The sequence below is a fragment of the Humulus lupulus genome, chromosome 4 (assembly GCF_963169125.1).
Source record: "Humulus lupulus chromosome 4, drHumLupu1.1, whole genome shotgun sequence".
Taxonomy (NCBI): Eukaryota; Viridiplantae; Streptophyta; class Magnoliopsida; order Rosales; family Cannabaceae; genus Humulus; species Humulus lupulus.
This window is the reverse complement of record NC_084796.1, coordinates 32,834,945-32,850,081: the sequence shown is the minus strand read 5'-3', so window position 1 is coordinate 32,850,081 and position 15,137 is coordinate 32,834,945. Positions and strand designations below refer to the sequence as shown.

Sequence of the window (15,137 nt, the reverse complement as noted above, 5' to 3'; positions counted from 1 at the left end):
AGAGTTTTTAATTAATATTTAGTATTTTTTTTTATTTAAGTGAACAAATTGTATTTAAAAATATAATATTTAAATTATATAAAAAAAATATAAATAAGCTAATGTATGAAGTAATAGAAAAAAAATTAATAATGTATTTTACAGAACGAAGTAGAAAAACTAGTGTAATTGCCCCTAAACCCAAAGTGGATTCCTTAAGTGAGTTTTGTCAATCTAAACCTTTCTTCGGGCCAAAATCATTTTACATGTGAAAGAATGACACTATACAATCAGGGCAATTTTGTAAATTCACATAGGAAAGTGTGCACATCAAGCTAGGAGCTAGCTGTGAGTTGTGGTCAGGCCCAAGTCAAGACGGTGGTCAGGCCGCGTGGGGTCCCATTTCCAAGTCGGGCAGCAACCTCTTTGCTTTAACAGAATGAAAAAAGCTTTTTAGACAAATTTTAAAGAAAATTGATAATTTCTATTCTCTTTACGTATTAGTCACCTTTGACCAATCAGGCTCCCTAGATCAGTTCTTATCATGCAAAAAATGGAAATCAGTTGTGGGTCCCACAGTCACACTGTCTGGATTTTAACAATCATTCCCACATAACTGTTTTGGTTATGGTTAGGCCCCCCACCACAACCGTTTCTTCTTCCTTTGATTATTGAATCATTAATGCAATGTTATAGAAAGTCACAAATTATTGGCCATTATGTTGAAAATAAACACTACTAATGATTTCAGTGTGTCGTCTACTATAATAATACAAGGCTCAATTCTTATCACTAATGTTAGTCCGACTACATATATTTTATGTCGTCGAGTGAATCAAACCAAACATCTTTTTTTTTGTTATTGCCATTAATTGTGGGTAATAAAATTGAATATTGTTACAAGCCATTTATATAGTGTCCAACAACATTAATTTAATATGAGGTCCAGATATTAAATTACATAAATCATCAAATATGGTATCATGTAATGTTAAGTACTTTAGAGTAAAGTAAAGTACTGTGTAGCAGCAATTTTCTTACAATAAACAATATTAGAATGTTTTTATGTATTTCTTTTCAAATTTATAATAATTTGTGTCTTCTAGAAATGTTGCTATATATTACATCCAAAACAAAACAAAGAAGTTTTGTGTTGATTGATCCATATTAACTTGTGAATTTTGGGTCCCACCATAAGACATAACCCATTCACCACATGGGATATGAATCTCTATAAATATATGTATATGTATAAATATACGTGGCAGAGTAGTAATAGTATAAGCTTTATTCTTTAATTGGCAGAAGCAATACACGGCACCCAAAAACTATTCTTACACTCCAACAGCATCTTCTTCCCCAAGCATTACCAACATAAATAAAATCCAAATTACAAAGGTTCCATGGTCCCTGACTCCCTTTTTTCTCTTTCCTCTATTTTTGTGATTTTATAATAATTTAAAAGTATAATAATTAATAAAAAAAAATAAAGGATTGCTATCCAAGAAAAAGGTAACAATGGCAGGCATGCATGTATGACCCATGAGAAGTATAGTACCATTTTTTTATGTGCATGAAAATTTAGAGACTGTGACTGGTGTGGTGAGAGACAACAAACAATCTGGTCTGGGGTATAGTAAGAAAGAAAAGAGAAGCTTGTTATTATGCTCAAAACATATATAAATCTATATATAACACCACACTACCCCTTATGACCCCATTTCACACTTTCTCTCTCTAAATGGTTTTTCTCTCTTCAAAGAGAAAGAAAGAAGCAAGGCATCTCTTTCTCTCATAAGCTACCACTTCTTCTGATATAATTTTTTTTTTGCTTTCTCTTGTAAGTATCAAACTTTTCTTTGCTTGGACTTGGAGTTAATCTGCTTCTTTTTTATTAGTTAATTTTTAAAATTTATTGAGACATAAATTTTTATTTTAGTATATTTTTTTGTCTGTGTGAAAATAGACCCTCTAAAGTTTGGAATCCATGCTTGGCTTCATCAATGTAGTGAAATAAGTCATGTTGGGTTTTGTTGTTTTCAGCTTTTCATTCAGATCCATATCTTTTCTGAAGCTCTTTTATATCAACTTTGAAAGAAATGATAAACCCATTACTCATTCGACCTTCCCTTTCAACCTCCTCTTAAATGTTGGCTTGTTTTTACATCATAAGTAGATTTGGTGGCACTCTGTTCAGATTGTAGGAACTGGGTTTTGATAAATATTATGAATTTCAGAATCTAGTTTTGGTTGTTGGTTTCAGCATTTAGAGCTTTACTTTTGCAAACAAGTTATTCTTTTCAACTTTATTCTTATAATTTCTGCTGTGTTGGGTCCTTTTCATGATCATGGACTTTTAAAGCTATACTATTTTTTTCAAAAACTATTCTGCCTTATTTTCTCTTCTTTTTTTATTGGTTTATCAGATTTTTTTTAAAGGATTTTAATTGCCATGTTGAAAAGGTTTCATTAGAATTATTTCATGCTTCTGGGTTTTCTAATTGTCATTTATTTCTCATACTAATTTATAAATCAATCATCTTTTCTCAGGGAAAAACAATTCAAAAAAATTGTGCAGATTGTTTCTATTATTTTATTCTTCAAGCTTACATTTATTCCTTTTTTTTTCTCCTTTGATACTTTTGAGCAAAGTGCCAACCAAATTTACCCCAGATTGTAGAACTGAAAGAACAACAATTAAAAAAGTAAAAAAAAAAAAACAGAGTTAACAGCATGAGTTTTCTAACAGGATCCTCAGGAAGTTCTTGGCAGCCAATCATGACTGGCGATACCACAGTGTCAAGTTACTGGCTGAACTGGAGGGTCTTGCTTTGTGCCCTTTGGGTCTTATTTTCTATGATTCTGGCATTTCTTATAATATTCAAGTTTGAATGTTCAAGGAGACCAAGACAAAATATTGGAGAAAACCAGAATGAAAGATGTCCAGGAATTTTATATGAGGATGAAACTTGGAAGCCTTGCTTGAAAAATGTCCACCCTGCTTGGCTACTGGTTTTCAGATTGGTTGCTTTCTTTGTTCTTTTGGTACTGCTCATTGTCACTGCTTCTGTGGATGGAGGTGCCATATTTTACTACTATACTCAGTAAGCAACAACCCCTTTAAACTTTTATGTATGTTTAATGTATCTCGTACTTTGTATAATAATGTCTTGAGAAATTTGTGGCTGATTTCTTTCATTACTGTTCATCTCTTCAAAGTCTTAATATTACCTTTTCTGGGCCCTTTTGTTTCATCCTAGACTTTGTATTTTGAACATTATTCACACCATTAAGATTATAGAGCTATAAAGATGAACTCCATTAGTTTCTGCTTTTCGAAAGGGCTTCACGTATAGATGATTAAACAAAAAGGCAATGTAGCTAAAAAAATTGCTTCTGATTATATGTGAATGATGCACTGTGAGAAATCTAGACACTAACAAATGACATTTATGGTTTTTGGCAGGTGGACTTTTACATTGGTTACATTTTATTTTGGGGTGAGTTATATAGTTGGATAGAGCTTCATTGTTCTCCTCTCTGTCTCTTCCTCTGTTTATGAGTCTAATTATCTTTATTTGTTTGTTATTTCTGCTTCTACTTTCCAAATTTAGCTCGGATCATTGCTTTCAATGTATGGATGTTACCGGCATCATAAAAAAGCTAGTGGTGATAAGGTGGATAGTGTCGAAGTAGATGCAGAGCAGGGCACTTACATGACTCCTGCACTTGTAATAGCAAATTCGTTCAATAGAGGAAAGAACTTAAGCCCCCATGCGGATCATAACTCTCGCAAGCCTGCAGGATTTTGGAGTTATGTATTCCAAATAATTTTTCAGGTACATTGTTTAGAATCATCAACTCTTCTTAAGTATAAAAAAATAACAGACTTCAATATTATGCTCTTCCACTTATAACAATGTTTTACTGTTACAAAGATGAATGCAGGTGCTGTTATCCTCACGGATTGTGTCTTTTGGTTCATTATTGTTCCATTTCTTACCATCAAAGATTACAACTTAAACTTTGTAAGTCTCCTTACATTCTACTGTTGACTTTGAACAAATGTACTTATTTATCAATTAGAATTGAAGTGACTTCTTTCACTAAAAAATTTAGTCTGTAATATCAACCATGTAAATACTTGGTTGCTTCTTTTGTCAATTTGAGAAATAATTGAACCAGATTATGGATGAGTGTGTTGCTAACCATGATTTAACCTTTTATTGCAGCTGATAATAAATATGCACACAATCAATGCTGTCTTCCTACTTGGTGAGACTGCTTTAAATTGCTTGGTAAGTTGATGGTTTAACTATTTAGGTCAGTAAAAGGTTTCTGCTATCTTTCTTCATGGAAGACATACAAATCTTATTTTTTGTTCTTGTTCTTTTCAGAGGTTTCCTTGGTTCAGAATCGGATACTTCTTCCTTTGGACGATCTTTTACGTAATTTTCCAGTGGATTGTTCATGCTTGTGTAAAACTTTGGTAAAAAGCACAATCCATTAAGTACCTGAGCACAACAAAATTCTTGTAAACCACTTCATGGATGATAATAATGTCTCTTTTTGTTGTTTAAATATCAGGTGGCCATATCCATTCCTTGATTTGTCATCTCCATATGCTCCACTATGGTGAGTAGTGTCATAACAAAGTTGGTTTCACACATTTCATTTCCTTTCTACCAAAACAAAAAGGGTTAAAAAAATTTTGTTGTTGCCTTTTATTTTAGTTGCTAATATATTGGTTTCTTAAATATGGTTAAGAAAATAAGCTGACTCTTTTCCCTGAATTCTATGGATTTTGAAGGTACTTCTCCGTGGCTCTAATGCATATCCCATGCTATGGCATTTTTGCTCTAATAATGAAGCTCAAGCACCATGTATACTCAACAAAGTATCCTAATTCTTATCAATGTGAGAAGTAATTTGTGGTAAAGAAGACCAGCAAAGGCAAAAAACCAACATTCTTTATGGAAGAGAAATACAGAAGTCAAAGATTATAGATCATAGTTCCATGTCTTGAACAAGTTTATAGAATACATTGTTTGTTAAGGTAAGTTTTGGAAGACACACAAGATAAGATGTACAAGAAAAAAGTAGACATTTTCTTTGTTTAGTTTGTTCATAGAAGCACTCCTACAGAAATGGCATAGTTTGTAAGTACACAAAAAAATCAAGAGAACTCGGAGAGAAAGAGAGAGATCTCCCCATTCTCCTTGTTTATTCTATTTCAAAACATAAAAAAAAAAAAAGATATAAATATATTTTTTCTCCTATCTGTTTTTTGTTTACTTCTCCAAAGTCTATTTGTGTAAATAATTGGCCAAACTATGGTCACCAGCTTGATATATCTATATTTCCATTTAAGAAAATTTATTCACATTCTGAAGATTATTGTTGTCTATGAAATAAGTATATTTATATATTTAGTATCTACGATGTGATAATAAGAATAGTTGTAGTTGAAGCATAAAAATGGCATCATAGGTGGTGTCAACATTCACAAAAAGATGCTTTTTTTGCACTTTGTTAACAATCGTTTTCTATGTTGTTATGCTTTTCGTTTGTTGAGCTATTAAGTACACCTTATTTGGACAATAAATTAAATTATTAAAGGTCTAGAGCAAAAAAAAATTAAATTATTAAAGGCACTTAAGCTCTATCCTATTGGCATAATGTTTTCTGAACTAAGTTGGGTCACACAAATTGTACCATTCCAAATTCCCACAAACAGAATGCATGGATAATATAATGGATGATGGAAAATCAAATTCAAAATTTTAAAAATAAAAATTATTATAATTAGAAGGAAAAGAAAAGGGCACAAATAAAAAATTAAAAAAGCAAAAAAATATGTTCTACTTTTGGTCATTTTACAATAGTAATCCCAATGGGAGCTACCATTATTTTCTTTCAATAAATCTACCTTCATTACTATCAAAAGGGGCAGGTCAAGCAAAGAGTGACATGAGGAATAACGACAGCTTTCTACTTTTAAGAAAGTGCTGATTCAGATAATTGAATTAATTAATTAAAGGTGACCCCTATATATATACTTAGGAAAAAGTAGAAAAAAAATGTAGTTAATTCATTGTGTTTAAACATGGTGATTGACCTATCAACCAAAAAGAAATATTCCCAGTGTTCAATAGCTTAGGCATTTTAACCATAACAAAAACATGACAACTACTTATGCTTTTGGTTAGATAACATTAATGCGACCGACAACTGTAATTTTTATTTTTTGGTTATGCACTTTCTTTTTGTATGTAGGAATGTCTTTGTTGTATTCTCTTTGTTTTTACTTTTTAGTTCACAACAATCTTAAAATCAACAAAAACAATAGAGTAACCAACAAAACTTATCATGTTTGATTAGGATATGAGTGAACTTACTCAATTTATTGTCCTTTTTCTAGCTTTGTTTTCAAAATTTAATGCTAAAGCACTTTTAGCTGTCAATTTTTACTTTTGTTGTTGTATATGGTTGATTACTAGCCTCTATTTTTTTTAATACACAAACATTTTGTAAGATTGTATTTTACCAAGTTGTTGGATCCTTACACTTATTCATTAGAGAATCCAAAATTTGAAAAACAATAATTTGGAAATCATTTTACTAAGACTAAAAGTAATTTAAACATGCAAAGAGAGCTTAAGGGTAAAAATGGAAATATTTGGAAAAACAATCAAGAGGTGGCTGTGCCTGCATTTTGACGTGGTTTTGATAGCTTCTATCTATAGTGGCCAAAGATTTTATACAAGTAAAATAGAGACAATGAATTACAAGAAGGCAAACTTTATATCTTTGTATGTTCCAAAGAATGACCAACCAAGGGTGCTAAAAAGAAAAAAGAAAAAGAAAACTCCTAAATCTACAAGGATACTCGGCTGTACAGAGTTTTTCCTTGGCTAGTGCCTAATTATTCAGAAAATATTACATGAAAAGAATGTTCATGTTTCATTTCAGGCCAAAAAACAAACATATGACACAATGGCAATGAAAGCTATCACAACGAAGTGCTTGGCATAGAACCCATCAATATGACATTGTCACTGTTTTTATGCATTCCCAAGTTGTCTGGCTTTGCTTTTGCAAACAACCCAGAGAGAAATCCAACATTCAAACCAGAGGTTAGTCCCTTCCCGAAAAGGTCTAAAGCTCCACTGCTATCACCACTGGCCCGACTACGGCTTACTCTCTTAGTCAGTGACCTTGTGTCATCAATCCTGAGATGTGCTCCACAAGGGCAATCTGTGAGCTTTTTGAAGCAATGTTTGTGGAATACTGATTCACAAGAGGGACATTTTTCGACATCACCTTCCTGCTACAAGTGTTTCTAGTCAGATGACTGATATTCTATCCTACCAATCAGTTGTATTGAGGAGGTTAAGATTTCTTAGACACTATAAAGTAGGAAAGGAAATTTTGACTCAGAGAGTGGAATTAGAATCTATCTAGTTTGTTTCATTATACAACTATGGTTTTCAAATATCTTTTCCATGTAGTTGACTTAAAAAAGCTGGTATTTTTAGAGGCATGCGAGGGATCCATAAGCACTATATACATATTTACCTGGAAAGGGAAAATTAGAGAAGACGGGTCATTGCAAGCTTGTCGAGCACTACATGGGACTCCCGCATCACAGCATACGAGGCATTGCTCTGTTATGTGTTCCAGAATTTTCTTCAAGACAGTTTCCACCATCACAGGTAGCACTGCCAAATGAGTCAAAATCTGTATTAACTCAGACTCTTAGAAGTACATAAAGAGATTTATACTGTAAGTTTGAATAGTATGTATTAGAGACTCATAGATTCTGAAAACAACTTTTGAAGCCATATCAAGGCATGATAAATAAGCTTGGTATATAGAGCCTAACCAGCAAACGCCCCTTTTGAAAGATCAATAAGGTCTCTGAGAGCAAAAAAATCATTGCTTTCAAGAAGATATCTTCGAGATCCAAGTCCTTTATTGATAGATCCTTTGAATGAGCAGTGGACATATGAAAGTATACTTCCAATTTTTCTTCTAACACCCATAACGTGAAGCAGAGCTGGGACCTTTGAGAAGAGGAATGGATTGACTGCGCTGACACAAAGCATGGGCTGCAAGAAAGAAAAATCATTACAAAACGAGAAATGTCCTCAGCCAAGGCTTAGATTCAATTTAATAATTAGTAAAACAAGATATTATCTGATCAGTTACCTGATCATGTATAGAATCCAAATATGATTTAGCCAACTGAGAGACTGGATATTCCATAAAATCCCAATTATGCAATACTCTTGCTGGTAAAACTGCAGTTTCATTTGTATGGCAAGAAGAGCAAAATAATTGACTAGTGTATTCACAAAGTCTAGGTTTCCCCCATCCAAATGTCTGTGCAAAGTCTCGTATAAGTGTCTTCTCATCATCAAAATGTTTGTAGCACCCAGCGCAAGTATAATGCTGTGCTTCTAGCATCTGCTTCATAGATTTGTATGGTTGGATTTCAACAATAAGCGCTATAGTCTTCCCTAATGTGGAAATGTTTTCTCCATTTCCTCTAGAAGTAGACCGAGGAGCCATCAAATTTGATCCAGGGGAACTAGGAACTGAATCTTGAGGACACAAAAACCAAATCAACGCACTTGGAGAAGTGTTAAAAAACTTGGGATGAATAATGGAGCGCAAGCATTCCTGAATGAGAATACTCCTCTCTGAAACTACATCAGGAGATGCATTTCCAAAAATCTTTCTGGATTCCTTCTCAACAGAGGCCCAGATAGAAGGTAGAGTCCAACCCTGGCTAGCGCATAATGTTTTCAGCCGGCGATACAGGGTAAAGAAATCTCGATATCGCCGTTCAACCTCCCATTGATCCTTGCCACTCAATACTCGTATTTTATATACAGTGTATTCTTTCACTCCAACTAGTCTTTCACTAAATGAGATATCCCCTTTCTTTTGCCTAGCACCTACCACTTCAATGTCATCAATTCTCAGTGGCTGCTGATACAATGGGTGAGCATCCTCTGCCTCCTTGCCAGAAGTCGAAGCCGAGGAACCACCATCTCTTAAGGGTAGAGATAGATGTGATTGTAATCCCCTGTTACTATGAGGAAACCAAGCTCCTGGGGACTCGCTAGAGTCCAGTAAAATTTCTTCCATTTCAAGGACAACCTCATCATAAAATTCATCAAGCTCAAGATCATCTGTCTGCAATAAATATAGTGTGAAAAATAATGAGATGCAAACAGTTTAAGATCAACTCAGAACTCAGAGGAATTACAGCATAAGAATTTTCACAGGTTCAGAGGGTTAAGAATTTGAAGTAACCACAAAAGGCTTTGTCAAAAATTAAGAACTTGATGAAACCCAATTCCAATTTTGCAATTTACTCATGAGACGATGGAAACAAAAGTAGCATTTAAGCAATGACTGACCTTTACCACTGCAGGATGAGTTCCAACAGGACCTTCCGAAACAGGAGGACTCTTCCTTACATTATTCCCGAAACTTGGTAGGTCTGTCTTTGGCTTATAGTCTTTGAGAAAATCTGAATTCATATTTCTGGATGGCACGTTTGAATGAGAGCTTAGTTTAGCTGACTTGTCATCAAGAGGGTCTAATTTTATTTTTGAGTTCCCCAGAGCTCGATTTTTGGAAATTCCACTATCATTAATGCTGATGCTCTCCTCAATTATAGCATTTTGGTTCGTCTGTGACATACCATTATCCATATCGCTATAACCAGTTTTCACAGCAAAATTTTCTTCTAGAGGATCAAGCCCAAATTTATTAGGATCGTGTGCCAATTCATCAACGCCTCCAACTTGATTGATGGTACGAGAAACAGGACTTGCTTTTTCTTGCTCTGTTGCATGACCCTTTGGAAAAGAAGGTGTTGTGGTAAACAAACTTTTGGTAATTTCAGTCAAATCAGGACTACCTTGAACTTGACAACTGGCTACAGAAATATCCTTCACATCTTCTAGTTCACTAAAATTTAGAAAATGAGCTGCGGCTTCAGAATTATTTACAATATCATCCAATGTATAATCACCTTCAAGTTGATTGCTGGAGACGGGCATCTCTGTTAGATTTTTTCCTTTCTCTGTTTGACGATTAATTGAAAACCCAACAGAGGTCGCAGGACTAGAATCCAAAAGTTCCCTTTTGGTTTCATTATTCTTTTCTGCCTGGTTTTGGAAAGCATTCATGGTGAAAAGATCTAAAGGCTTCTGGGTTCCTCCACTTTCTTGCACAAAATCATCCCAATCGTCTGAACCAAAGGCTACAGATGAGTTAATGTGCAATGGATTTTCATTCTTCACTTTTGCTTCCTGCCTATAAAGCTCGTTCCTCTGGTAATTGTAACCAGATTTATCCTCGTCATCTGCACCATAGTTGTACATGGAATCCTCAACCTCAGAATCCTCATTTCTAGATGAAGCATTGTCTTCTTGTGACTCTTGTCTCTCCCTCTCCTTCATATCACCAGAACAAAAAGATTCTGGTTTTAACCCATCAAAGCCACTCTCATTCTCTGCACTAGCAATGGGATCTAAACAACATTTCTCAACCTCCCCTGAAATTCGAGTGTCACTTCCAACAAAAACTGAATTATTAGTTTCTTGGGTACACATCTGCTCAGCCTTATTTTCTCCGGTAACTCCAATTTCCTCAACCCCTCTCTTTGGTATCAAAGTTTCTCCACTATCACCTTTAGCCAAACCATTTTCGAATCCAGATACCCCTTCCAAAGCTGAAGAAGACTCACCCTCAACCTTCCAAGACATCAATTCATTCACAGCAGGAGCACCAAGATCAAACTCGTCATCACCATACAATTCAAACCCACTAGAGCCATAATTCATAGAATTCACATTACAAAACTCGATTTTCCTATCACCTAAACTCTTAATCTCCTCACGACTGCTCTCCCCTTTCCCTCCCAAGCTAAAATTCTCCAAACCGCCAGTCTCCTCCCCAAACCCAGAATTCCTCAAAGACCCAAATTCAGATTCCCCAAAATCGTTAAAAACGGTGACCGTACTACACATACTGGGCGTACCCATTACCGAGTTCGCGCTACAGTAGCGGTCGAACTCGGACTCACCACAAGACGAGTATCGAGAAGAGCACGCATCACCGTCGTCCGATAACTGATCCCGCAATAGCAGAAATGAATCGGACGGCTCACCATTTATCATCACAGACTCGATAAACTCATAAAAGTAATAAAGAGAAAAAAAGGGTAGAGACGAAACCTGAAAACGAAGCTACTGCGTCGTAGGGTGGATCGTAGGAGTAGTCTCGAAAAAACCAGATCGGGAGAGGAGATTTGAATTGATCGAGAGGAAAGAAAAGGAGAGGAGAGCGGGAGCTTGAGGAAAGACAAAATGAAAATGTGTTTGTGGGAAATGGAATACTGTTTTGTTGTTGGGGCTTGTTTGATTGTTAGTTAGACAACTTTGATAAGGACAAGAATGTTGTCATTGGCTAGGGATGAATTGCACTATCCCCACATCCTATGTTATTTTCACTTAATTATTTCTCCTCTCTTTGTTCATTGTCGTTTTATTGTGGTATTGTCGTTTCACCAAAAAATTAAAACTAATATAAGGTTTTTTGTATGTGTAGTTCAAAATAATTTGATCAACTAGAGTATTAAGGAGGAGAATATGGTTATCTTGAAATTTATAAATTGTGTGTTGGTTGTGCATGAGAATTGTTTTACCCAAAAACTAGCGTCATGACGTGGCGATGATATGAGACACGTGACAGCTAACTAATGGTATAACATATAAGGACTAGTTGATACTCTTCCAGGACACAGAGAGGATTATTCTACAGTTGAAGATGTATTAGTCAAATGCTTCATTAATTATTATTCCTCAATAGTACAAAAGCAAGGCTGGTCGAGAGTTCCGAGCAGAGTCCAGGAATGCGATATTATAGAGATATTTATATATAACAATATTGATTATTTATTCATTATTTTACTACAGTTAGTTACGCAAATTGAGGAAGGCCCACGACCTATGATGTAAGTTCCTAAGCCTATAAATAAGAAGCTTAGTGAATCATTATTTTGGTTAAATGCATAAGAATATCTAGAGAGACTATTAAGCTTTTATACATCGATTTGTACTATTTCAAGCTACTAAAACTCAGTTGATTCTAGGTCATCTGATTGAGAGTTTGAGAATTTCAATATTAATAAAAGTTCAAGTGGATGTAGGTTATTACCGACATTCAGGGTCGAACCACTATAAAACTTTGAGTGTCGTTTACTGTTTCTTAGTTTAGTTCTTATTCACATCGTTTATTTGACCCAATGTCATTGGACAAATCTATAGTCAACATTTTGGTGCTTTCATTTATAGTTGAACTCACGGAGATCAATTAATTGAGAAGCTATGGCCAAATCCAAGAGGACTCATGGTCAGCAGGCTAGTCAAACATCTAAGAACCCCCAGAATCCACCTCCTCCCCCAAGAGTTACTAAAGAAGAGTTACAAGTGGAATTAGAAGAAGAAAGCGAGAAGTTGGATGCTGAGACCCTGCGAGCAGCCATGGGAATGTTGCAGGATGAGATGGCTACCTTAAAAGCTAACCAGGAAAATGTTGTTGAGACTATGATCATGCAACATGTGGAGATTGACCGAAAACAACGAGAATTAAATGATAGACAGATAGAAATGGACTGCCATCAAAGGGATGCTACTGCTACCTTGGAGGCTTCCATACAACTAACACAGGGGTTCGATTTGCTCCAAACCCACCACAGCCTGAGCGACCTCATAATCATCCATCTCCTCAAAACCCACCTCAACAGCAACAACCTCAAGTTGCCCAGCTAGAAGGATAGCCGCAGAATTCTAGTAGACACAACAAGCAGCGACAACCTCCTCGTTCTGCTCAAGTAAGCGAGCAACACCCCAGAAAAAATAGAGATGAGCAGCGTCCCCGAAGCCTGGGACGCCTGGTAAATGATGAACATATCCTTCCTGGAAATGGGCCAGAAAATGTCCCTTCATGGAATAGGAGGCAACCTGACATAGGCTCTGCGGCCTGAGGCCCCCCACGGCATAACAATGCCCCGAGGCCTAGCGACCAGCGTAGGCTCTATAGGCCACCTCTTGTTTATCGAGATGGTTTAGGTCAGAGAGAAGGTGATAGTTTGTGTAGTTGGTAGTGAACCCATCGATCACAATTTAGGGATGGACATGACCACAATGAAGGAGATTATGCGTATTTTCATAATCAGAGAAGAAATGTTGGTCGGATAGACGAGCAGAGGCAAGGACAGCAAGGGCCTCCACCCATGAATAACCATACCAACTAGCCAAAACGCAAGGGGGAAACCAAGGCAATCTAATGTGTTTGATGGGTTGGGAAGATCAGAACAAAGATTGAGAGGAGAAGATCTGAGAAATTTTCTGAACTTCGAAAAGACACGATGAGCACATCCCGACAGTTGTTCATGCCCCCGCAGTTCCCATAGTTGTTCAGGCTCAAATTGATGTGCTGAATCAGGCCGTACAACAGCTAGTCGGAAATAAAACTTTGGATATCAAGTATGACCGAAGAAAATGCACTCTATTTATTAATAGGATTGTAGTAGCAGAAGTCTCGAGAAAATTCAAAATGCTTGTTTTGTGCAGTTACACTGTTTAAGAAGATCCTATATCTCATGTGAATAAGTTTGAGATACAGATGGACATTCAGGATATTCCCTGCTACCTTATCTGATGTTGCCCAGAAATGGTACTTTAAGTTCCAGCCAGCCACAATAACTTCCTGAGAGATGTTTGCTAAGGAGTTTTATGGATAGTTTTATGTTGCTCGGATACATCCAACAGAAGCTAACCAGTTGGTCGACATACGACAAAAGGATGACGAGCCTTTGAAAGAATACATCGAGAGAGATTTATGAGAACAGTTGCTCGTGCCAAATCTGTTAGCGATGAAGGTAAAATGATGGCAATCACAACATGAGTGAAAAGATAGTCTCCTTTATGGAATAGCTTGCGAAAGAATGGAGTAAGAACCACCCAAGAATTCCTTGACCGAGTAGATAAATATATAAAGCTGGAAGAAGCCATTGCTAGTGAAGGAAAGGAAAAATGGGTGGCAACTGATAAAAAGAAAGAACCAACCAAGGCTTCTAGTAATATGAGTAAGACTAATAAAGGTGGGAAAATGGTGGAAAAAATGGAGGGGAAAGGTCAAACAATGACTCTGCTACTTCTGAAAACAAGAGACCCAAACCTACTAAATATGAGCTGAGGCTTACCAATTATACAACATTGATTGAAAGCTGAGAAGATGTTTACAGGCCAGTTACACAACCGTCCCATATAAGCGACCAACCCCAAATTCTTAGAGATATATCAAAAAGGGACACAAATAAATTTTGTCATTTTCACAATGACTACGGTCATGATACAAATGAGCGCAACTAGCTAAAAGATGAAATTGAGTTCCTAATTCGACAAGGACATTTGAGGCGGTATGTATGAGCAAGAGTTGATCCCTAATCGGTAGCTACTAGAGGTAACGAGCAGCCATGCGCACGACAATGTTCACCTCCATTACAGCTTGCACCTTTTGCGAGCACCCTACACCTTTCGCGGGCCCCCTGCTCACTATATGTGGTGGACCACACTTGGCTGGCGACAGTGGTAAGGCAAGAGAAAGATATGCCAGAACACTACGTCATGAACAAGACACTGCAATGCTGACATTCGAGGAATGGACTCCTAAAAAAGCTCGAACAGAAGGTGACTTGATAACCTTTACTAAGCAAGACTGTCAGCATGTTAGGTCCCACATGCAGATCCTCTGGTCGTGGATGTCCAAATCGCCAATATGATGGTGAAACGAGTGTTGGTCGACACAGGCAGCTCGGTTAATATCCTGTATAAGTCCTCACTAGAAAGGATGAACTTATTGACCAAAGACTTAGAGCCATGTAGCCAAACAATATATGGCTTTACTGGAGAAGGGCTCGCACCAGTAGTGTAACACCTTACTAAACCAGGCTCGTTACACTATGTATTTAAAATTATGCTTAACCCGTTAAGCGAGTCATTTGGAATTTAAACGTGTAATTAAAGTTAAGTAACAATTTAGGTATTAATTTTTTTTTCGAAAGAGTAAAA

At 36.2% G+C, this 15,137-nt stretch overlaps 2 protein-coding genes across 8 annotated transcripts in view; one reads left to right on the top strand and one right to left on the bottom strand.

Annotated features, from left to right (window-relative positions):
* LOC133830307 (uncharacterized) overlaps positions 1 to 5,376 on the top strand; it is a 54,641-nt gene extending 49,265 nt beyond the window's left edge. Inside the window, exons 1-9 of one of the 2 annotated variants that reach the window (XM_062260264.1) lie at positions 1,494 to 1,819; positions 2,729 to 3,083; positions 3,446 to 3,479; positions 3,594 to 3,818; positions 3,918 to 4,007; positions 4,212 to 4,277; positions 4,377 to 4,468; positions 4,567 to 4,614; positions 4,790 to 5,376. In XM_062260264.1, coding sequence (XP_062116248.1) covers positions 2,758 to 3,083; positions 3,446 to 3,479; positions 3,594 to 3,818; positions 3,918 to 4,007; positions 4,212 to 4,277; positions 4,377 to 4,468; positions 4,567 to 4,614; positions 4,790 to 4,907 — 999 coding nt within the window. In that variant the 5' untranslated portion in view covers positions 1,494 to 1,819; positions 2,729 to 2,757 and the 3' untranslated portion in view covers positions 4,908 to 5,376. Of the gene's footprint in view, positions 1 to 1,493; positions 1,820 to 2,728; positions 3,084 to 3,445; positions 3,480 to 3,593; positions 3,819 to 3,917; positions 4,008 to 4,211; positions 4,278 to 4,376; positions 4,469 to 4,566; positions 4,615 to 4,789 lie in introns of those variants that run through there. The other variant, XM_062260262.1, reaches the window with a different exon arrangement.
* Positions 5,377 to 6,720: 1,344 nt separating this feature from the next.
* Positions 6,721 to 11,402, bottom strand: LOC133830305 (uncharacterized). 6 transcript variants are annotated; one of them, XM_062260259.1, is made up of 5 exons: positions 9,411 to 11,401; positions 8,191 to 9,183; positions 7,865 to 8,090; positions 7,558 to 7,700; positions 6,721 to 7,309 (listed from the first exon to the last, which is right to left on the bottom strand). In XM_062260259.1, exons 1-5 carry the CDS (start codon positions 11,178 to 11,180, stop codon positions 6,992 to 6,994), a joined length of 3,450 nt encoding a protein of 1,149 aa, XP_062116243.1. In that variant the 5' UTR covers positions 11,181 to 11,401; the 3' UTR covers positions 6,721 to 6,991. The 6 variants fall into 6 exon arrangements, 3 of the variants coding, with proteins under 3 accessions (XP_062116243.1, XP_062116244.1, XP_062116245.1); XM_062260260.1 differs by having other exon boundaries at positions 6,721 to 7,306; positions 9,411 to 11,400; XR_009891986.1 differs by having other exon boundaries at positions 7,066 to 7,306; positions 7,558 to 7,719; positions 9,411 to 11,402.
* Between the last annotated feature and the right edge of the window lie 3,735 nt (positions 11,403 to 15,137).

Excerpts from the sequence above, each read along its gene's own strand:
- LOC133830305 (XM_062260259.1), bottom strand. The coding sequence starts at position 11,180 with ATGATAAATGGTGAGCCGTCCGATTCATTTCTGCTATTGCGGGATCAG. Across the intron at positions 9,184-9,410 it reads CTCATCCTGCAGTGGTAAAG|ACAGATGATCTTGAGCTTGA; the intron begins GTCAGTCATTGC and ends TATTTATTGCAG. Across the intron at positions 8,091-8,190 it reads TGGATTCTATACATGATCAG|CCCATGCTTTGTGTCAGCGC; the intron begins GTAACTGATCAG and ends TCTTTCTTGCAG.